This window comes from Sminthopsis crassicaudata, chromosome 3 (assembly GCF_048593235.1).
Source record: "Sminthopsis crassicaudata isolate SCR6 chromosome 3, ASM4859323v1, whole genome shotgun sequence".
In the NCBI taxonomy this organism is placed as follows: Eukaryota; Metazoa; Chordata; class Mammalia; order Dasyuromorphia; family Dasyuridae; genus Sminthopsis; species Sminthopsis crassicaudata.
In genome coordinates this window covers 224,837,185-224,860,462 of record NC_133619.1, presented here as the reverse complement: position 1 = coordinate 224,860,462, position 23,278 = coordinate 224,837,185, and the positions used below count along the sequence as shown (strand labels likewise).

Genomic DNA, 23,278 nt, shown 5'->3' with positions numbered 1-23,278 from the left:
TGAAGTGGTACCTCAGAGTTGTTTTATTTTTAGTTTTCTCTACTAATAGTTATTTAGAATATTTTTCATGTCACTATATATAGCTTTCTTTTCTTCTGAAAATTACCTGTTAAATATTCTTTGGGGAATTCTTTGGGCTTTTATTTTTGTCAGTTTGACTCAGTTCAATGCTCGGTATATATTTGAGGAATGAGGCCTTTATCAGAAAAACTTGCTGTAAAAATTGGTTTTTTCCCAGTGAGGCAATTGAGGTTAAGTGACTTGCCCAGAGTGATACAGATAGTAAGTGTTGTGTCTGGTAAAAATTTTTAATATGACTTGGTACGTTTTAGCAAAATGTAGTTTCACTGATTATCCCTTTTAATTAGGTCTATTTTTGCTTTTGTTTGAGATCAAGATTGCTACACGGGCTTTTTTTTTTAAAGTTCAGCTGTCTGTGTCCTTCTGTTTCAAGTGTGTCTCTTGTAAACAACATATTGTTAGATTCTAGTTTCTAATACCTTCTGTTGTCTGCTTCCGTTTTATGGGTGAGCTCATCCCATTCACATTCAGAGTTATGATTGCTGTGTATTTCCCTCCATCCCATTTTCTATATCATCTATTTATGTCTTTTTCCTTTTTTTTTTTTAAATCCTGAAATCTCTTTTGCTTCTAAGCACTGCCTCCCTTAATTTGTCCTCTCTTTTATTACTACCTCCCAGTTCTCTTATTCACTTCTTTTCCTATTTCTATATTTGGTAAGTTATATTTCTGTACATAACTGCTTGTGTATGTATTTTCTTTCCTCTTTGATTCTATGAGGTTCAAATATCACCTGCCATCCATACCTTAAACCTCCTATTTTCTCCTCCACTGTAAAAGCTCTTCCTTGTATGCCTCTTTTATACGAGGAAGAATTCTTCCTCCTCCTTCCCCCTTCTCCCAGTTCCTCATTCTTTCTCACCCCTTCATCTTTTGGAGAGATCATTCCAATATCATTGACTCATTTATGTCCTCTGTCTATGTAAACTCCTTTTAACTGCCCTAGTAATGATAAAGTTCTTAGGAGTCCTATGTGTCATCTTTCCATATAGGAACATAAATATTTTATTGGTCCTGAAATCCCTATGACTACTCTTTCATGTTTATCTTTTTTATGCTTCTCTGAGTCTTATAATTGAATGTCAAATTTTTCTATTCAGTTCTGGTCTTTTCATTAGAAATGCTTTAAAGTTCTCTATTTCAATAAATATCCATTTTTCTCCATGAAGGATTATACTCAGGTTTGCTGAATAGTTATTCTCGGGTGTAATCCCAGCTCCTTTGCCTTTTGAAATATCATATTCCAAATCCTCCATTTCTTTAATGTAAAAGCTGTTAAATTTTGTGTGGTTCTGGCTGTGGCTCTATCATATTTAAAATGTTTTGGTTTGTTTGTTTTTTGATAGTGTGAAGTCTTCTCTTCAATCTGGGAGCTCTGGAATTTGGCTGTGATATTTCTAGGAGTTTTTTTTGTTTTTTGTTTGTTTGTTTTTCTGAGGCTGGGGTTAAGTGACTTGCCCAGGCTCACACAGCTAGGAAGTGTTAAGTGTCTGAGATCAGATTTGAACTCAGATCCTCCTGAATTCAGGGCTGGTGCTTTATCCACTGAGCCACCTAGCTGCCCCCCTCCTAGGAGTTTTTCATCTTTTTTTTTTTTTCCTATTTCTATTTTTAACCATTAAATCTCAGATACTGGGGCAATTTTCTTTGATAATCTCTTGAAGTATCATGTCCATGCCCTTTCTCTGATTATGGCTTTTAGGCATTTCAATCATGAGGCACTATCCCAAGCATCAGGCTTTTTTGTGCTATTTTCAGAACACATTCTGGGAATCTGCAAGTTTTTGGTGTTTCCAAGGTGGTGTGATTCTGGAAGAGAAGTGTGATCATTGCTCTCTTGGTTTGTACTTTGAACTTTACCTAGAAAGGGCCCCAGGTCTCCTGCCACTATAAGCCTTAACAGTCTTTTTGCTTTGGAACTGAAACCTCATAAGATTTCTTAGGCTTGAAAAATGTCTCACCTTAAATTTTTGTTGACTCTGCATGAAAGTTTGATTTTTTTTAAAATACGTTTTTTGATATTTTTATTGTTTGGAAAAAAATGTTTAGTGTTCAGCTGGGTTGCCACTGATCTTCCTTTTTGACTCTGTCATGGACGCTGCAGTTTCTGAGACCTCTTGGGCTTTGAGTCCTGGGTTAGGACTACAGAAGAATAAGGGGAATGGTGATTACATTGCTGATAATGGTTTGTCCCACCCGGCACCTGTTACCTCCTGCCTCTAGTTAAGGATGTCTTATTACATCACTTCCAGGATTATGATAACTACCATTTCTTAGAAACCTTTGATTTTTCAAAGCTCCCTATGTAGATCCTAAAATTTTTGGGGTTTTTAGTATGAGATCAGATGCCTAAGCTGTTAAATTGTATGAAGATTAATTAAGGATGAGACTGGTGGGTGAAATTTCTTAACTGGGGGGAAATAGAGCCCTAGAGAGGAAATGAAGGGGGTAACATTCAATTTGGAAAAAAAAATGGCTTTTATAATTGGCAGTATTATTTTAATTTTTAGAAGTGAATTGAATCCGAAGTTGTTATAACATTTAGGAAAGGTGGTCATTCTCCTCTTCCCTTGATGGTTTCAAGATTCAAGGAATCTTCTCTCTGAGAGCAAAAGCCCTGAATAGGTTTTTCTTTGGGGACTTCAATGTAATTATGACAAATTACATTGGATACTTCTCTTTGTGTCCTGCTCAGGCTGAGAAGAAAGCCAAGGTCATCGCCGTGATGAATGTTGTAGAAGAAAACCAGGGGACTGGAGAGCCACAGAAAGTGGAGGAGGCCAGTCCTCCCGCTCTACAGCAGCCTACCGATCCTGCTTCCCCCACTGTGGCCACCACACCTGAGCCAGTGGGGGCTGATGCTGGGGATAAGAATAATGCTAAGGCCGCTGATGATGAGCCTGAATATGAGGTGGGTGTTTGGGGAATACATCTTTTTAGGAAAAATAAGTTTTGTTGATATCTTTTATTTTCATATCACAGTCATTTCCAGTTATTTCTCTCTCTGTCTCATGTACTTTGTAACTTAAAAAACAAACAACAAAAAAAGAAAGCTAAACAAAAGCATTTTGACTACTATGTAAAATGTTCCATATACATAGTCCACCTACTTCTCCAGTGAAAAGAGGGAATGCATTTGCTCATCTTTTCCTCTGTCAGCCAAGATTATAATTTCTGTTATTCTTTCCTACACTTAATTTAATACCTCCCTGGGGGCTCTCTGCTAGTTCCTCTTCCTGTTCTTTTTATTTTCTACCAATCACTGACTTTCCTTCAAACTTCAAGCTTTTATCTTTCTTAAGCCTTACATTTTTTCAATATATTAAACTCGTTTTCACATTTAGACAGCTCCAATATTCATTTCTCCAGGCTGTCCTTGTATTCCATGTTTATTACAGAGACTGTCTTGAACATTTGCAGGAAGTAGATGAGAGACAGAGAGATATTTTGCAGAAAGAGAAAGATATCCTGGTGGCAATAGTTATAATAATAATTTTTACTTCCTTGGGCTACAGGATGGCCGGGGCTTTGGCATTGGGGAACTGGTATGGGGAAAACTGCGGGGCTTCTCCTGGTGGCCTGGCCGAATTGTATCCTGGTGGATGACAGGCCGAAGCCGAGCAGCTGAAGGCACTCGATGGGTCATGTGGTTTGGAGATGGCAAGTTCTCAGTGGTAAGTGCTAGGATGAACGTGGCTGTTAGGGGAAGGTGCCACTTGGTTGCAGGATACCTATAGCCCTCAATCTGGGGGCAGATGGAGGTGGCTAATATGCAAAGTTGGAATGGAATAGGAATGCTTTTTAATAATTCTTGCTGTTTTCTGCATTCTTACTAATTCAGGGTGATGGTTTGTAGTATTCCAAAACCTCCAGAATTCCTGCCCAACCTTTACTCTGTTAACTTGATGTTTTCTCTCAGGTTTGTGTTGAGAAATTGATGCCATTGAGCTCCTTCTGCAGTGCCTTCCATCAGGCCACATATAACAAGCAGCCTATGTACCGGAAAGCCATCTATGAGGTCCTTCAGGTGAGTGCCAGAGACTGGAAGGTGAAAGGGAGGGTAAGAAGGTTGGTGACTAATAGAGAGTGAAAGTAAATCTCTCTTAGATCTTTAAGGGCCTAGCCAGCAAGCTGAAATCCATTCCTAGGAGGATCCTTTACTAGGGCTATTAGTAGATAGCCCAGAGAAAAAAAAGATTGAAGGGGATGAGGGGGGAATGAGGGTTAGGGAACAACATACTAGCTATCTTTTTCAAGTATTTCAAGGGGCATGTCATGGTAAAGAGTGATCCATCAACAAGTATTGATTAAGTACTGACACTATGTTAGGCTCCAAGGATAGGTACAAAGCCAGAAGTGAAATAGCCTCCCATCAAACAGCTTAGCCTTTTTCTGTTTGGCCTTGAAGGAAAAAGCTAGGACCTCTGGATTTCAGCACATTGTGAGCAAAAACTTGCTCATGATAAATGGTATCTAAAAGTAGAATGTGGATTACTTTGAGAGGTAATAAGCTCCCTGCCATGCCCTCACCACAAGACGGCTTGAAGCCAGACATTGATTTGTTGAAGATGTCAAAGAAGGGATTCATGATTTGGACCAGGGCTGTACTAGGTGACTTCTGACACATCCTTCCAATTAACTCTTAAGTCTGTAAGGCCCTCTGGCTGCAGTTCCTCCTGTTCCCACCTCACTCCCTTTCTACTCTGTTCTTCCTCAGACATTCTCTTCCTTCACTCAGCTTGATCTGTGCTCCGCCTGCCCCCCTTCTACTCCCATATCCTGGCTATGTCCACTCCCACTGCTCTCTAGTCTGGCTGTGCACTTGCGATTCTCTCCCTCACTCCAACCTGGCCATGACGCTCCCCCCCTAATGTGCTGCCCTACAGGTGGCCAGCAGCCGTGCTGGGAAGCTGTTTCCGGCCTGTCCTGAAAATGATGAAAGTGATACAGCTAAAGCCGTGGAGGTGCAGAACAAACAAATGATCGAGTGGGCTCTGGGTGGCTTCCAGCCCTCTGGCCCAAAGGGCCTGGAGCCACCAGAAGGTAAATGCCAAAAGCTCAAGCTGGGTTCTCTAGTCAGCCAATGCTTGAGCTAGGCAGAGGATTGGGGAGCGGGGAAAGAGAGGTGGGGGAGAGAGCACAAGCAAGTGCTTGGATACCAGTGGTAACTGCCATAACCTCTTTCTCTGATCAAGTAGGGGAGCTGGCTCAGTGGGACCTTAGAGCTCACGCTTCTTCTCTTGCTCCTCCCCTTCCCTCCCCCCCCCCTTCCACCCAGAGCATTTGGACATTAATAATTCTTTAGAAATAGGCCTGAGACCATAACCTAACCCTAGCTAGGATTGGGTTGGTTAGAGATCAGCTTTGGTACCATCATTCCTTACCTGTCAGTTTTGTTAGCCAGTAACCAACTCTTCCATTCTCCTCTCTGTACAGAAGAGAGAAATCCCTACAAGGAAGTTTACACTGACATGTGGGCTCCAGTAGAGCCTGAAGCCGCTGCCTATGCCCCACCTCCACCAGCCAAAAAACCCCGAAAGAGCACAGCAGAGAAGCCCAAGATCAAAGAGATCATCGATGAACGCACAAGAGGTAGCGGTGGCCACAGGTTGTGCTGCCTGCTCAAGGCTCTTGGGAGGGGGCTGACAGCCAGAGGGTATGGAGAGCCACAAAAACACTTTCTACTCTTTGATCCCTTTTTTGATTTTTGTTACCTCTGTAGAGCGGCTGGTATATGAGGTGCGGCAGAAGTGCAGGAACATTGAAGGTGAGTAAGTGGCTTGTGGCTGGGATGACACATCTTTCCCCATCTTCTGGGATTCTTGAGAAATATAATTAAAAGGGACTTGCTGGGAACCAGAGGATACAGCTGCTGTTAAAAGGCATATTGTTCTTCCAGTCTTGCAGGCATTCCCCCACTCATTTAGGGGAAAGCATCCATAAATATTCTTGTTACCTTCTATATAAATCCCCCCATTAGTTGAAGGATAGGGAAGGAGAGAACCCAAAGGGTGCAGGATCTTCTTCCAAGTCTCTAAGAGTTAGGCTTCAGAAATGTAGTCCTTTGCTTTATGACCTGAAGGAAAGGAGAGCCAAGAATTGTGGGTTCCAGAACTGTGATCCAATAAACCATTCTACCAGACTATCTGAACTAAGCCAGGCCCTTCCCTGTCTTGATTATTTGTTATCAAAGTAGGTAAGCTTCCCTGCTCCAGCTCCTAGGGTTGTTTGAAAGAGAGGGCTCAGGAATGGAACTGCAAAGCTGCCTTCTTTCTGTAAGGTTGTTTTGAGCATGATGGTTTTCTGCTCTAGATATGTCAGGATATCCTACAGAAATTTTAAGAAAAGAGGATTATTTTTGTTCTCTGGCTCTACCCTGCTTTTTAAATGTCCTTTTTTTGTTATTAACTGAATCATAAACATGAACACTTTAAGTGCCCAAAGAACAAGAGTATTGTATATGAAACAACACTTTTTTTTCTTTGTTCTTTTTATAAAATGTATGTACAATTTAACATGATAATGGCAATATTGTCCTCTGTGTCCTATGCGGGGTGTGGTGGTTTATTTAAGGCTTAAGGCCAAGTAGGATTGGAGATGGGCCATGGATGAATTCTCTTGAATTCTTGAAAACCTGAGTTTGGAGACCCTTCTTCTAGTGAATATTCCTTTATGGCTTTGTTTTTATTTCTAGTAGACATTGCTGCTCCAAGAGATAAGAATTGGCCTCCTTGATCCTAGGGAACAGGACTTTTCCACTCTTATGCTCATCTCTTTCATGATCTCTCATCTACTTCATGCATCATACCTTTCTCCCTTTTCCTCTTGACATGCTGAGCCAGACAGGGCAAGGCATTGGTCAGATTCCACTGAGATGCCTACCTGCCTTATCTGTCCTCAGACATCTGCATCTCCTGTGGGAGCCTCAACGTCACCCTGGAACACCCCCTCTTCATTGGAGGAATGTGCCAAAACTGCAAGGTAGGGGGCCAGGAAACAGGTGTTGCAAAATTGCAAAATTCAAGATACTCTTTTCCCTACCCCAGAAATGTGGCTTCCTTATTTTCCACATCTCCTAGCCTGTGGCAGGGTTGGATAAGGGGTTATGGCCCCATTTTTTAATGATGGGAAGATGATGTGGAAGTGTGGAGTTTCTTCTGTTTATAAAAATTCTGTCCCATCCAACACTTCTCTTTGGGCTTCCTGTTATTTTTCTCCTTTAAAAAGTTTCTTTCCTTCTTTTAATATCCTATGTTCTCTTTTATTGGGAACCCTGTTTCTTAGACTGTCCTCACCCCAGGGCCTTGGTGAGTGGTAGGACAGGAGAGATTATGGGAAAATGCTAAGGAAACCAGTATTGACTGGCTAAAAGATAACTGGCCAGCTAATCTGGTGATGGCCAGTCACCATCCCAAATGTCTTCATGTTACTCCTTATTTGAACTAGAAGGGACCTTGGAGACCATCTCATCCAACCCTGTTAGTTTGAGGTTAACTTAATAGAATCAAGAAAGTAATCAGCTCCCACTTTGCCCTGTCAGCTAGGATTGCACTTGGGGAGATCATAGAATCATGTATTTATTTCTGAAAGGGATCATAGAGATCCATTCAGCTCAAACTCATTTTAGAGTATAGTAAACTGAGGTCCAGAAAAATTAAGAGACTTTACCAAATTAACCAAGACAGAATTTGAATCTGCTTTTCTAGGTCCATATTTAGTGTTTTTTCTGTTGCACCACACTGCCTTCAGACTACAGGTTGTAGTCTCCCAAATAAGGCTGCCCTACGAAGCCAGGACTAATGAAGAGGGCCCTGGGCTGGGGGTTTGGGTTCTGGGCCTGTCTTTTTGCCTACGTTTCCTGGAGATTGGGGGAGCTTGCCCTGATGCTGGTGCTTTTTGGGTGTTGCCTCTGACGCTTACAGAACTGCTTCCTGGAGTGTGCCTATCAGTACGACGATGACGGCTACCAGTCATATTGTACTATCTGCTGTGGGGGCCGAGAGGTCCTCATGTGTGGGAACAACAACTGTTGCAGGTGAGGGCAGTCCCTGAAAACCCCAGCACCAACCATGTGGTCATTCCTGGGCCCTCCTGCCTTGGCACTGGCCTTGACACTTAGCCTCATGTCCCCAAGGCACATCTTGCCTCCAGCCCCGGCTAGGCTAGCTCTCTTGCCACCTATGATCAGCTGATACCCTGTCCCAAGTCAAGTGCCTCTTTCCTTGTCCATTTTATTTCATCTACTTTTCTTCTTCCCTGGGGTCCCAGGTGCTTCTGTGTGGAATGTGTGGACCTCTTGGTGGGACCAGGTGCTGCCCAGGCAGCCATCAAGGAAGACCCCTGGAACTGCTACATGTGTGGGCACAAAGGCACCTATGGGCTGCTGCGGCGGCGAGATGACTGGCCCTCACGCCTCCAGATGTTTTTCGCCAATAACCATGACCAGGAGTTTGTGAGTGTCCCTTTCTCCCTTTGTCTTCCCATGGATAATCAAAGCTCCTGCCCTTCAGTCTAGGGCTCTTGCGTGTTGTTCTGAGGAATTGAGATGGAGTAAACAAGAGGAGCCAACCTAAGCTCAGGAATTAATTTGGGTTGGTGAAATCTGAAGATTTTGAGGCAAAGATGGGATGATTCTGACTATAAAATGGGCAAAAGTTGTCTGAAGGTAAACAAACCTCTTTTTAAAATCTTACACCCTGATACTTACTTAAGCTCTTGTGCTTCTCACTTAGGACCCTCCCAAAGTTTATCCCCCAGTCCCAGCTGAGAAACGGAAGCCGATCCGAGTGCTATCTCTTTTCGATGGAATTGCCACAGGTGGGTGAGGGACCAAAGTCTTAGAAACTGGGACTCCTAATTTCTTTATATGGATCTCACAGGGCAGGGATCATAAATATGGAGTTGGAAGAGACTTTAAGAGATCAACTAGTCTACCCCCTCATCTTATACAAGAGAGAACAGAGGCATAGCAGTTAAGTAAGTGACTTGCCCAGTATTACAAAACTAGTAAGTAGCAGAGATAAGATAGGATTTAAATCCAGGATTTCTCACTTCAAACCAAAGTTGCTTTCCATTACACTGAAATCACTCTTCTTATTTTTAAAATATATATAGTATATTTTCCAATTAAATATAAAGATAATTTTCAACATTCATTTTTTGAAGGAGTTCTGAATTTTTTCCCCTTTCTTCTTCTCTCCAAGAAGGTAAGCAATCTGATCTAGGTTATATATGTGTAATCATATAAAACATTTATAATCACCTTTAAGATAGAAGTATCTATATTCTCAGAATTTTCATCTCTTCATAAGAGTTGGAAAGAGGGTTGGAGAGATCATAACTCTACCATTAATATCATGACTCCCTGGGGAAGCTACAAATACCTAAAGATGAGGCCCTTCGGTTAGCTATTATCTATCTTCTGTACTGATGTGCAATATGAACCTTGAGGGGTGAGTTCCCTGACTAATCTTCTTCAGTTTGAATAATGTTAATAATTATCTAGCACTTTGTTTTGCACATTTTTATATATATTATGACAACCTTTTGAGATTGTTCATATTTTATATATTATATATAAATATATTCTATTAAATGAGGTCTAATAGGTATATTAATACATAATCGATATATATTTATATAATTTTACATTTATAAAACAATATATAGTTTTATTTTTATATTCATATAATCTAAATTTATATACTTATATATTGTTTTTATTATATTTACATTAGTATAATTATCTATAATATATAATTTTATAACTGAGAAACTTAGAAGTTATGAGGATTGTTTATGGTTATACTTGGGTAGTAAACATTTGAGGCTGGATTTGAACTTTTTTTTTCTTGAGTCAGTGTCCAGCACTCTTTCCTCTACCCACTGTACATTTCATGCCTTTTCTGGACTACTTTGGGCTTCAGAAATAGGTTATCAATTAGACTTGCCTTAAGATATTCTCCCTAGAGCTCTGCTCCTTGGGGGTGAGTCTATACAATCAGGAGTAATTTCAGGTTTTCCAATTTCTATTTCACTTAGCTGGAGGCTTTTGCCCCAGGTTGGATGCATTCTATAGCAGCAGGTCCTTCTGAAGCTCCATCTAATACACTATTCAAACAACTCAATCAATTCACTCCATCATCTGGTTCAGTTCAACTCAATCTAATTTAAACTTGGAGCATATGGTGAAATCCTGACGCTTGTCCTGAGCTGCATCTTGGTGATTTGGAATTGGGCTTTTTACAGTCCAGGGTTTGGGAATAAACCCTGATGTAGAGAGGATGGGAAAGATGGAGCTAGGAAGAGTATGTTCAGGACTAATCTCCAAGTGCAAAGCCATGGATGACCACAAATGGTAGTGTTCTCTGCTGGCCTGCCACAGGACTGCTGGTGCTGAAGGACCTGGGGATCCAGGTAGACCGCTACATTGCCTCAGAGGTGTGTGAGGACTCTATCACTGTGGGCATGGTGCGGCACCAAGGGAAGATCATGTACGTGGGGGACGTCCGCAATGTCACACAGAAGCACGTATGTCACCATGCAGAGGAGCCCTACCTGTTCTCTGTCTCCTTTCCTTCTGTATGATTTTTCCCACTTCCCTCCCACTCTCCTTCCTTCTAAAAACAACCTTGTCCTTCCTACTCCCTGTCCCTTCTTTTTGGGGGGGTATAGGAGAAGGTTTTCGACCTATGTAAATGAAATAAGAGATTCTTGGATGTAGAGACTCCCTTTACCAATACCCTTCCAGCACCTTCTTGCATTTTAGTCTTAGAGAACATCCTGGACCACTGAAGTTGAATGACCAATCCAGAATCACATATCCAGGATGTATCAGAAATGGGACTGGAACCTAGGGCTTGACCAAGGGAACCCTACTGTACTCTTATTGGAGCAGGATGCAAAGGGATTATCTGGGAGAGAGAGGATCCTAAGATTATGGATTTCGAGCTAAGAGGAACCTTAGAGATCACCCAGTCCAAAGTCCTCATTTTCCTAGTGAGCAACTAAGGCATAGAGAAGTGACTTGCCTAGGTGTCAGAACTCAAGTCCTTTTAACTTCAATCTAGTGGTCTTTTCACTAAATACTCCACACTTGGAAATTTGGAGCCTGGTTGACTCACATTGGAATTTTTCTACATTTTCATCTTTCAGGGAATTTGAAAATTATTTAAATGTTAAGCATATTAAGGGTTGGCCTTAAAATGATCCTAATCTGGATTCAGAAGTCCCCTGAAATTTAGATGAAATGAGATTCTGGGATCATTTGACCACAAATTCTGGGCTACAAGAGGGCTAAGGGGACTAAATCCTCATTTTATGGAAGTGAATTGCTCAAGGTCACACAATATAGACAGTAAATAGAGCAGGATTTGACCCTAGCTTCCTTTACCTTGTCCATGTAGGGAGATCTAGTCTGATTGGATTTGTCTTGTCGTGTCTGCCTGGGTCTCAAGGCTGTCTCATTCTAGAATCCACAGATCTTAAGATTGTGGATTAAGACAGGCTTGGTTTTAGTGTCTCCTAACGACCCAGTTCAAAGTGTTGGGGAGGTGGCCCTCCTGCTACCAGGTGTTCCTGACTGATGCAGCAAGAATGCTGCTCAGCCTCTAGGCAGCCCTTCATCTGCCTCTCCTGATGTTTGGAACACTGTCTCTCCCTTCTTTGGGAGCTAAGGGTTCATTGTTACATCTTTTTCCTTCACAGATACAGGAATGGGGCCCTTTTGATTTGGTGATTGGAGGCAGTCCCTGCAATGACCTTTCTATTGTCAACCCTGCTCGGAAGGGTCTCTATGGTAGGTAGTCCTCACTGTGCTGCTCTTTCCCTTTATGGATATTTTCTCTTATTTTCCCCTAGAATACTAGCATTTTCTGGCTTGGGATTCAGCTGTTTCTCTTCTGTGTCCTTGTATCCTTTTGTCCAAATTCCAGTCCCAATAACCTCTGTTTTTCTTTCCTTTCTGCTGCTTGACTTTCTCTTGGGTACCAGCTCATAATCTGATTTTATGCTCTTCCAGAGGGCACAGGACGACTCTTCTTTGAGTTCTACCGACTTCTGCACGAGGCCCGGCCCAAAGAGGGTGATGACCGCCCCTTCTTCTGGCTTTTTGAAAATGTGGTGGCCATGGGGGTCAGTGATAAGCGGGATATTTCACGCTTTCTAGAGGTGAGGCTGATTAATACTGGTTTGGCCAAGTTTTGGATGGGCTTCAACTTCATCCAATTCCTCAGAGCAAAACCTGGGGAAGGGAGCCAAGATTTTCCCCTTTGCAGTGGCTATTGTAGTGGCAAATCTCATTGCTAAGGACTTTTTTTCCAGAGAACATATTGAATTTTCTCTTGTGTTGGCTTTTGCTCCTAACTTTAGAAAATGATCACAAGAGTTATTTGATTCTAAGGGGTGGTTTGGGGTATTGATGATCATAGATTGAGAGCTGGGCACTAAATTAAATCCCTTATTTTAAAGATGAGGAGACTGCTAGGATAGGACTGCCCAGGGGCACATAGCTAATAAAGCTCCCCAGGCTGAATTTGAACTCGGGTCTTCCTAACTCTTAAATTATTTTGCTCTATTCCCTACTTTGTTGCCTATATCAGGAAAAACTAGCCAAACTATTTTGTGAAAAAATTAAGGTAGAATCAAATCACACTTCTATGATCAGCATGGTCTACAGAAATTAGTTTTTTATCCCTCATTCATGTGCTTAAGGTCAAATCTTTTCTGCTGTATAATCTGGGATTTTAATTGGACCAGAACAAATGAATTAGAAATTCTTGGGCAGTACTTGAAGGAGGGAGACTTGTGGGAGGGGAAATGGATACTGAGGACAAAGTTGCCACTGTAGATGTGACTGCCCCATGGTGTTACTGTTCACATATGTTATTTGCATTTTTATGTTGTTCATTTTTGTTACCATATCCTAAATGTGAGCAGTCTGAGTGATACCTGTTATCTATCATAGGCTTATAATTGTAAGGGAATCTGAGCTTTTTGTTTAGTCCTACTCTCTTGTTTTCCAGAGAAGAAAATTCTGAATGGGAGTGTTATGACTTTCCCCATGGTCCCATAGCTAGTAAGAACTAGGATTCAAACCTTTGGACTGATGGAAAGAGATTTGCTGCTGGTTTTCACTCTTTGTGTGACCTTAGCAAGGCAGTTCATTACCCTGACTCTCTTGTTTCCTCATTTGTCAAAATGAAAGGTTGGACTAGACAGCCTCTAGGGTTCTCTTCAATTCCTGGTCTATGAGCTTGTGATTCTACCTCCCTAAACCAAACCTAGTGTTTTGATGGAAAGCATTAGGGCATGGTGCTCAGGGCAGCTCCAACATGCCTTGGTTGTTGTTTTTGTTTCTTTTTTTTTTTTTTTTTTAATTTTTAAAATTTTTTTTCTGAGGCTGGGGTTAAGTGACTTGCCCAGGGTCACACAGCTAGGAAGTGTTAAGCATCTGAGACCAGATTTGAACTCGGGTCCTTCTGAATTCAGGGCTGGTGCTCTATCCACTGCGCCACCTAGCTGCCCCTGTTTTTGTTTGTTAATAAAGGTACATTGAGGACAAACAGACTAATAAGATTCTGAGATTTTTTTTTTTTTTTTTTTTTTTGAGTCAGAAGGAAACTTAAAGCCCATCATTTTTAAGTTGAAGATATGGAGGCCCAGAGAAGTAAAGTCACACAGATAGTAAACAAATCTCAATTTTCTCTAACTTATTTTTGGTTGCAGTGATTTTTAAGTTTTGATATATACTCTGTTAATATTCAACTCTGCTAGGTACTAGAATATATTCTAGTGAAAAAAAAGTTAAGTTAAAACTTAGTTAAGCTAATTTAAAGTTAAATTTTTAAAAATTATGCTATCCCTGTCTTTAGGGGATTGCACTCTATTGCAGGAAACAATATATAGATATGTAATTTGCAATGGTTAAAACAATGATCCTGGAATAAGGAAATCCTGAGTTCAAATATAGCTTCTGACACTGGCAAGTCACTTGATGTTGTTTGCATCAGTTTTCCTCATCTGTAAAATGAGCTAGTGGTGATGGTTGTTCATCCTTCCTTGAAGAGGACCATGACAATCAGGCAGATGAGGCCATGAAGACATGCAAATGAACCTTCCCCTCCAGAACCATCTGGGTCCAGATATAGATCAGGACAACTGGAGATGGCCCTAGATGCAATAGGAAACTTTGGCCTTTTTAAGCTAAAGTTTTCAACAGGTCTCAGAGGTTTGAGGTAACACCCATTCAGTGATTTAGGCTAGATAGCTACTGAGGCAAAGAATCTCCTCTTTCTCCCAGTCCAAAAAAAATGTAAATAAATAAGTAAATGAATGAATGAATGAATCCAAGAGTGGAAGACCTTCAGGGTTTCTGGCCAAAGCAGAAATGATTGCTGCTGACATTCAAAATGAGTCAATCCTGACCCAAACTATGACCAAATGGAGCTTGGCCTAGGACATTGGTGGCCAATTAGAATCAGATTGGCTTTAGTTTAAGGCCTGCTTCTTAAGAAAGAAATCTAGCCAGTAAACCCCAAGATATCTTGGGAGGGTTCAGATCTGGAAAAAAAAGGAAAAAATTCTTTTAAGAGCTGACTAAATAAAAGTTAATTCTTGAGTGGAAAGAAGCAATCAGACATTGATTTTGTCACCAGACTGGTTTAGAGCTGAAAAGGTCCTTAGCAATTATCAAATCCAATACACTCATACTACTGATGAGAGAACTAAGGAGAGACTCACCAGTGGTCAAAGCTTAAATGATCTGCCCGAGGTCAGAGGTTAACTGACATACTCAAAGTCAGGATTGGGATTCAGACCAGTGTGTACTGGCTTTAAATCCAGTTATCTTTTCCCTGTGTATATACCTGCCTCTAGGAATATCAACTTTTGATCTTTTCATTCAATCATGAGTTTTCCTCGAGGAGTGTGTTTCGGTTTTGGTTCTATTTGATGCCAGAGAGTAAGAGCTATGGAAGGTCCAGCCTTGCTAAAGAAGGGTGAGCAGCAATGGAAGCTGTGCTGCCTTAAGTTCTGGCTTGGAGGGAGGGATTTCATCAATGTTCCTCACAGTCTTCTTCATTCTTTTTCCGGTCTCCTGTCTTGTAGTCCAACCCTGTGATGATTGATGCCAAAGAAGTATCAGCAGCGCACAGGGCTCGTTACTTCTGGGGTAACCTTCCCGGTATGAACAGGTTGGTGAGAGCAGGGTGAGAACACCAGCACATTTGGGGTGATTTGCATGGCTTGGAAGGGCTCCAGGCCCTGGAATGAACTTTGTTTCCCTTTCTCCTCACCTCCTTCCCCTCTCTGCTTTCCCTTCCCACACCTTCCCTAATCACCCAGTTTCTAGCCTCTCTTCTTGTTCTGTCTACTAGGACATAGGGGAACAGGGACCCACAAAGTTTCCAGCAGCTAAGCAACATTCTAAGCAGAGTTTGATTACTTGGTATAAATGATTGTCGTCTCCTTCCAGGCCCTCATGGTTTTTTTTCTAGTAATGGCTAATTTTGTGTTGATGGAACCCTCTGTATAATTTTGATAAATGAGATCAGGTATAAAAGGTGCTTTGTAAACTTTTCAAAGGATTGGACCTAGGATTACATTGATAGGAGGAACTCCCAGGTGAGGACACTTTTTCTGCCTATGCCAACTGGTGTCTTCTCTACAAGTTAGAGTCTCAGAGAATTACTTACAGTGCTAAAGTTAAGTGCCTTGTCCAGGGTTACTCAGCCAGTATGTATTAGAAGTGGGACTTGAATCCAGCTCCTCATACTCAAGTCTTTATCCACTGTGCTCGGCAGCTTGTGAAAACATTAAAATACTATAGAAATGTCAGGGTTTTTTGTTTTGTTTTTGGAGGGGAGGGGTGATATTGTGGGAGAACAGCAAGAGAAGTATCTAAATGCATGATTTTATCAGTCTAGTGAAAACTTGATGTGGCAATTCCCCACGGATATATAACTTGTCTATAAAATAATAAAGCTGGTTAACAGCTCATGTTTATACAACTAGATGAAAATTTCCCCCGGATTTATGTACATTATTTCATTTAATCCTCACCCACTCTGTGAGGTAGATGTTATTTCCTTTATTCCTATTTTACTGAGGCCTAGGAGATTAAATGATTCACTTGGTTTTAAGCATCAGAATCAGAATTTGAACTTGGGCCTTCTACCTCCAAAGTCATTGTATTGTGTCCATAGTTTTATGGTCATAGACAAGATCATGGAATTTTAGGGGAACCATTGAAGCTATCCAGTCTTTGCAGTCCCTTATCTTTCTTACAGATGAGGCCCAAAGAGATTTGCCAGAGTTCACATAGTATAGAGTAACTAGATGATGCAGTGGATAGAGCACCAGGAGCACTAGCCCTGGAGTCAAGAAGGCCTGAGTTCAAATCCATCAGATACTTAGCACCCTCCAGCAGTGTGACCCTGGGTTAATCTCAATTGCCTTAAGGGGGGAAAAAAAGCTCACTTCTGTAGTAAAGAAGAGAATTGAAATTGATCTCCAGGCCTCTCACTTCAAATACAAAACATTCTAAAGATTTGCCTTGAACACCAATTGGTAAGGTGACTTAATCAGTTCTAGGACTGGCAGAAGCCTCAGAAGCCTTCTAATCTAAGCTCCTCATAGATAAATAAATTAAGGAGTAATTTTATTATTGGAGTAAAAATGTCTTGTCCCAGATCACACATGTCATCATGGTATTTTTTCCTCTTTCTCTTTACCTTCCTCTTCTTTTTTTTACTACTACTTCTACTATTACAACAGCACCACAGGTGCCTGCCAGGGGTTAGGGCCAGCTGTGAACAATTAGCACCTTGGTACTTGAAAGAATTCTGCTTTAATCCATTAAAGTTTCACCTCCTTGGCAGCCCTAGACCAGTTTTTTGAAGGATTTAAAAAACTTGTGTTTGCACAGATGAAGATAATTTGTGGTCTAGAACAGAAAAGCACTTTCAGTTTCATTGCCAAACAGGTCTTGTTCTTTCTTCTGAGTAAGATGTAAAAAGATTTTTGATTTTTTTTTTTTTCCCCTGGAGGTGGGGGAAAGCCACACCTGCTGGAATTTGCAATTCAGAGGGGAAAAAAGATGGATCTCTTCCCCCAACTCTTCCACCTTTCCTAACTACCTCTTAACCACACCTTTTGGGAAATGTTTGCTCTTGCCTTGAATTTTCTCCCACCAGGAAAGGCCTGTAAAGAAATTGGGTCATTCTTAATACTGGTGCCAAATATTCACATACTCCCTGATTGGAGAGGGAGCCCCCTCCCTGCCCAAACTAGTGTGCTGTAATTTTTGTCTTCTGAAGTTTACCCACACAAGTGCTGTCAATCTTACTGTGAGTCCCTCCCTCCCTCCTCCAGGCTCCTTACAAGTGATTTGCTAGGAGGTATATGAGAGCACATGGAGATGAAATGATGGCATTTCTCTCTGTGCGTATTCCTATTCCTGCTCTGTCTGTGAAGGGTATATGTACTTCATTAGTAATTTGCATGTGAAGTCTATGTGACTTACATGTGATTGGCTCATGTGTGGGCCATACATATTTTGTATGTGTGTTCTCTTCCTGCTCCCATCACTTCACTGCTGTTCTTCAATTATCTGGGAGTTCACTGAGGTTTCATTTTTTTTACTGCCTTTGGAAGCCTGGCCTCAGATACTGTAACTGTACTTTACACTCTTGAGTTGCCAGTGATTATAGGTATCATCAGTCTTGGGCTATGCTGTCAAGCTGAGATCAGGGAATTCTATTTTTATATTAATGAATGTTTAAAAACTTATACAGCAGCTTGGTTTTGTTTTTGTTTTTGTTTTTTAATCGTTCAAAAACATTGATTGACCTACTGTATGCTAGGGATTGGGTTACAAAGACAGAAACAAAACTAATCCTCTGTTAGCTAGGGGGAGGTAGAGGTACAAAAATAAATGAATAGTAAAAGAAATAGAGAAGTATTTGAAGGGTGGTGTGATTTAATAGAAAAGTAGGAAGATGTGAGTTAATTCATGCCGTGCCTTTTACACATACTGGCTGTGGGTCCTCACACAGGATGTGGCTGATCCCTTTGCTCTGATAGCACTCCTTAAGATTCAGCAAAAACATTCCCTTCTTTTGATGTCCTTTCCCAGTCCTCCCAGTTGCTACTATTTTGTGTTATAGTGTTATTTTGTATTTAGTCTGTACCAGTTTAGATGTATACTGTTTCTCCCATTATGATGTAAACTTGAGAACCTAAGCTGTTTATAGTTTGACCTTAATAAATGCTTGTTGATTGACACTAGGCAAGTCACTTAATTTCTCATTGCCCCAGGCCAAATTGCAATGGTAGAGAAAGTGGTCCACAGGAATTCAGGGATCACGGGTCCATTAAAAAAATAAAAAGGAGCTAGGGTATGAAGTTGCCCCTTCCCCTATACTTCCCCTGCCTAACTCCCTTCCCCCAACTTTTTCCACCTCCCCCAGTATCAAACCCTTCCATATATGTGACTGAAAGCCCAAGCCCAAGTTGGACAAAAACTGTGTCTGTCTATGCAGCATTCTGCCCCCACCAAAAAGGAGTCATCTGTTCTCTCTGGACAAAGACTGGCCATTACATTGCATTTGCAAAGCATTTCTATGTATGCTTTTCATTGACATTATCTTAGGCATTGGGTTGTATAATCTTAGGTGTCTGTACTAGATGATTGAACCATGAAATATCAGCTGGAAGGTATCTGAAAGATTTATCTAACTTACTATGTTTTACAGATAAGGAAACTGAGGCTCAGAGAGACAAGCCAGGAGACTTGCCCAAGATCAAAGGCAAAGCAAGAATCTTTGTACCATGACATCTAGAATCTTATTATCTAAGTGCAAATTTTCAGGACTGTTTTCTTTACTCAGAGATCTTAGAATCTTCAATTTTTTTGGCACACAAAGGAATAAGTCAGCCTAGGGTATCCATTCCACGATCTGTGGGGCCCTAATTTAAGGCCTGGAATCAGTTAGTATGATTTATTAAGCATCTATTACTTACCAGAAGAAAAACTCTATGTAGATACCCTGGAATAATGAGAACCAGGTGGGTTAATACAGTCTTGTTCTTAGAATGTCAGTGCAAAAACCAAGTAAATACATGTAGAAGAAAAAATAAAAGTTAGAATGTAGGTATTGGACATATCTTTGGTATGTGGATTGCCAAGATTGTGAAAGCATATGTAAAATTTTCATTGAAACAATCTTATTTAAATTTTCATCTCACTTCTTATCTCAAAGACACCCTAAAGTCAATACTTTTTTTTTTTTTTAACTTAGGAAAATATATTTTAAAATCCTTGCTTTTACACAGCCCTATCTGCCAACATGCAGGGGGGCAAATGTGAGTGTCTCAATATAAGCCTTAGCATAAACCTTTGATGCATTTATATAATTCTGTGACCTTTTAGTGTGTATTGTCAGGGTTGTGAGTTGGGGGCTGGCCAGTGCAGTCTTTGTGTTTCCAGGCCCATGTCCAAGTCTTCATCCCAATTGACTCACCTTTTCTGTCTCTTAGGCCATTGGCATCCACCGTGAATGATAAGCTGGAGCTTCAGGAGTGTTTGGAGCATGGCAGGATAGCAAAGGTGAGGAACCCAGCATCAATTTTCCCTTCTGGAAAGCTTGAACTGGTTAGAAAGTTGTTAGAATAAAGTTTAGAAAATGTGGGGAAGGAAGAAAGGTGTCCTAAAGTAGGAAGATGGAAAGAAGACTGATGTATGCTCTATAGATGTTCTGATCTACCTGGAAAATGGAGTGATGGGTGGGACAGAACCAAGGTACCTAGGACCATGGTCCTCATCCATGGCCAGAAAGTCTGTTTCACTGTCATCCCTTTCCCTCTGCCTTCAAAGTGGGCATCTAGTATTTATAAAGCTTTTTCTGCTCTCTATGTAAGATCATTCTCCCAAAGTGACTCTCTGGTTCCAAGATCACCAGAAGCTAAAGCATTTTCACTAAGAATTTGTTATTGGAGTCAACATTTTCTGAGCATTTAAAGAACTTTTAGTTTGAGATACTTTGGGAACCTTTGTGCCTGGAACGGAAAGCAGTGCCCTTCTTTGTTTCTTTGAATTAACATGTTGGAAAGAGTGAACAAAGCTAGAATAAAAAGTCAAGGCTAGCATAAGAGAGGGTGGGGAAAGGCAGGGAGAGGCACAGGAGGAATCAAACTCTCAATTAGACCTGTGGAATCAGCATGACTAGCAGATCCTCTTTCCTTGCCCAGAGGAGACTGGGCAGACCTCAGTAGGCTCATAGCATTGCTGTTGTACTGTGATAGTTATACCCTTTCTCTTCTTGGTTTTTTCTAGTTCAGCAAAGTGAGGACCATCACAACTAGGTCAAACTCCATCAAGCAGGGCAAAGACCAGCATTTTCCTGTCTTCATGAATGAGAAAGAGGACATCTTATGGTGCACTGAAATGGAGAGGTACCACTTTCCCCTAAATGCCCCTCCCCCGTTTCTTTTTGGTGTATGGAGGCCCTAGGAATTCAAAAAATGGTCTGGCTCTTGTGAGTCTCGTTTGATCCAGTAGGACTAACCTAGGCAATTGGCAAGGCTGAGATTTCCAAGAAACACATAAGGAGATAATAGGATTCACATTATCCCATTTACTGAGTATGAACTTAGCTATCAGAACATAAATTTGGATCTTCAGGAAGAAAGTAAACTTTTATTTATTGGGAAATCCTAGAGTAAAGAAAGATTTCAGAACTTTTTAGTTTTTAGTTTAGTACAGGGGGAAATATCCCAATATATATTACTATGAAAGTAATACTAATCCAAGTGCCATGAATCTGTCACCTAAGAGAGACAACGATACGGCACAAAGAACTTTAAAGCCAAGTATGTTGAAATCCTGCCTCGACTACTTATTATCTATGTGACTCTGTGCAGGTCTGCCCTCATTTCTCTAGCACTTAGTACAGTGCCTAGAATACAGAAAGTGCTTAGTATATGTTTATTGATGGGCTAACTAACATTATACCTCTGGATTTCCTTTCTCTTGACTATAAGGAGTTTGGATTGTGACCTCAAAAGTCACTCCAGGTTTAGGTTTGTGATCTTATCAGAGCCTCCCAGTTCCAGTATTGGTTAAATAAAGTTCATTTGATCTCAGGACTTTGTGAGATCTTTCAGAGTTAAGATTATTTCATTCTTTTCTTAGTATCCCCAGCTGTATAAGCCCTCCCCCCACCCCACCCCCAAAAAAGTGTTGGGTATTTAATCGATTGATCATAGATTTATAAGGTTTTTTTTTTTTTGGTTTTTTTTTTTTTCTTTGAGGCTGGAGTTAAGTGACTTGCCCAGAGTCACACAGGTAGGAAGTGTTAAGTGTCTGAGACCAGATTTGAACTCGGGTCCTCCTGAATTCAGGGCTGGTGCTCTATCCACTGTGTCACCTAGCTGCCCCCGATTTATAAGTTATAAAATTTATGTAAGGGACATTGGAAATCACCTTAGTACCCTCACTTTATAATGAGAAAACTAATTGTAATCATTGTAATTTAATGAGCTAAGGTTCCTTTGAACAGGTAGGAAGGGGCAGAGACTGGCTTCAAATGCAGCTGCCCTGACCCCAAAGTCAGTGCTCCATCTTTCCCTTCTTCTACACTGTCTCTCTTAGAAGTCAGATCCACAGGATTTGTTTTGGAGGAGTAAAATCCAAAAGATTTGTTATGAGCTATAGTTTCATTTTCACAGATGGTGATGGTAATGAAAGACTCGTCAGTAGCAAATTTAAAAAGCTTGAAAAACAATAGCTTTGGTCAGCCCAGACCAGAGTTCTCAGAAATTAAATTAAAACTCTACAGGCTGGCTGGCTAGCTGGCTCATATTTAGCAATGATTTGTGTGTATGTTAAGTGGTAATTCCCATAGTATGTCTTATAACTTCTGTTCACACAATTCTCAAAAAAAAAAAAAAAAAATTCAAATTAGAGATTTACTGAGTTCTTAAGGATTGGGGGGAAAAAAGACTTAGGTTCACCCCCTTTCCTACCCTTTTTGCCAATATCTTCTTTTAGGGTCTTTGGGTTCCCAGTCCATTACACAGATGTCTCCAACATGAGCCGTTTGGCAAGGCAAAGACTGCTGGGCCGGTCATGGAGCGTGCCTGTGATTCGCCACCTCTTCGCCCCTTTGAAGGAATATTTTGCCTGTGTGTAAGGGACATGGAAGTGAACTGGGATAGTGACATCTAATCAAAGCAAAACCACCAAGAACGAGAGGATGGAGAGAAGTATCAGCACCCAGAAGAAAAAAAAAAGGAATTAAAAACAAACAAAATATTAAAAAAAAAAAAAAAAAAAAAAAAAAAAACCCAAACCACCACAGATGCGAAAACATCCACAAGGCATCGCCAAGCAAAAGGGTTGGACATCATCTCCTGATTTTTCAATGTTAAACTTTGATCCTATTTAAAAAAACAAAACCAAGCTTCCCCTCCCCTCTTTATTATTATTATTATTATTAATATTATTATTATTATTTGGGTCAAACCTTTTAGTTTTCCACTCTTTCCAGAGGGGTTTTCTGTTTGTCTCAGTTTTGGCTTTTTGCTGTGACCGAAATAAGAGGGTTTATAATTTTTTTAATGCTCTAAGAGGAGGAGTAGGAAAACAGGGAACTACAGCAAAAAAAAAAAAAAAAAAAAAGATATTCAACAAAATATAAAACAGCAACTCTACCATGCAGAGGAGAGATGAGAAGGGGGAGGGGGGAAAGAAATATGCTATAGAAATCTATCATATATATATATATATATATATATATATATATAATGTGTATATATATATATTTTGGGGTTTTTTTGTTTTGGGTTTTGTTTTTGGTTTTTTGGGTTTTTTGTTTTTTTGGGTTTTTTTTTTTGGCTTGGGTCTGATTGGATTAGGAGCACAAGCAGGAACAGAAAACTAGGGAGACACTCTGGCAGGCAGTGGCGGCCAAGGTCACCTCCAGCCACTGAGTGGTATTTTACCAGCACCATTCCTGGTGATGCAAAGTGAAACCCAATTAGCAACAGGGAAGATGAAAACACCCACACAATACACTTTTATACAGTATTTCAGGTGCCTACCACACAGGAAACCTTGAAGAAAATCAGTTTGTAGAAGCCGCTGTTACCTCTTGTTTACAGTTTATATATATATATGATAGATACAAGATATATATCT

General features: G+C 40.7%; 1 protein-coding gene across 10 annotated transcripts in view; it reads left to right on the top strand.

The window, feature by feature from the left end:
* The window catches only part of DNMT3A (DNA methyltransferase 3 alpha), a 142,645-nt gene extending 120,220 nt beyond the window's left edge, over positions 1–22,425 (top strand). For 7 of the 10 annotated variants that reach the window (XM_074300062.1, XM_074300059.1, XM_074300063.1 and 4 more), the window contains 17 exons: positions 2,777–2,992; positions 3,597–3,755; positions 4,001–4,108; positions 4,968–5,124; positions 5,518–5,673; positions 5,804–5,848; positions 6,983–7,062; positions 8,004–8,116; positions 8,350–8,533; positions 8,814–8,898; positions 10,466–10,611; positions 11,788–11,878; positions 12,101–12,249; positions 15,187–15,287; positions 19,618–19,687; positions 20,414–20,532; positions 22,130–22,425. In XM_074300062.1, coding sequence (XP_074156163.1) covers positions 2,777–2,992; positions 3,597–3,755; positions 4,001–4,108; positions 4,968–5,124; positions 5,518–5,673; positions 5,804–5,848; positions 6,983–7,062; positions 8,004–8,116; positions 8,350–8,533; positions 8,814–8,898; positions 10,466–10,611; positions 11,788–11,878; positions 12,101–12,249; positions 15,187–15,287; positions 19,618–19,687; positions 20,414–20,532; positions 22,130–22,271 — 2,121 coding nt within the window. In that variant the 3' untranslated portion in view covers positions 22,272–22,425. The remainder of the gene's footprint in view (positions 1–2,776; positions 2,993–3,596; positions 3,756–4,000; positions 4,109–4,967; positions 5,125–5,517; positions 5,674–5,803; positions 5,849–6,982; positions 7,063–8,003; positions 8,117–8,349; positions 8,534–8,813; positions 8,899–10,465; positions 10,612–11,787; positions 11,879–12,100; positions 12,250–15,186; positions 15,288–19,617; positions 19,688–20,413; positions 20,533–22,129) is intronic. The other 3 variants (XM_074300064.1, XM_074300067.1, XM_074300068.1) reach the window with 1 other exon arrangement.
* The last annotated feature ends 853 nt before the right edge of the window (positions 22,426–23,278 follow it).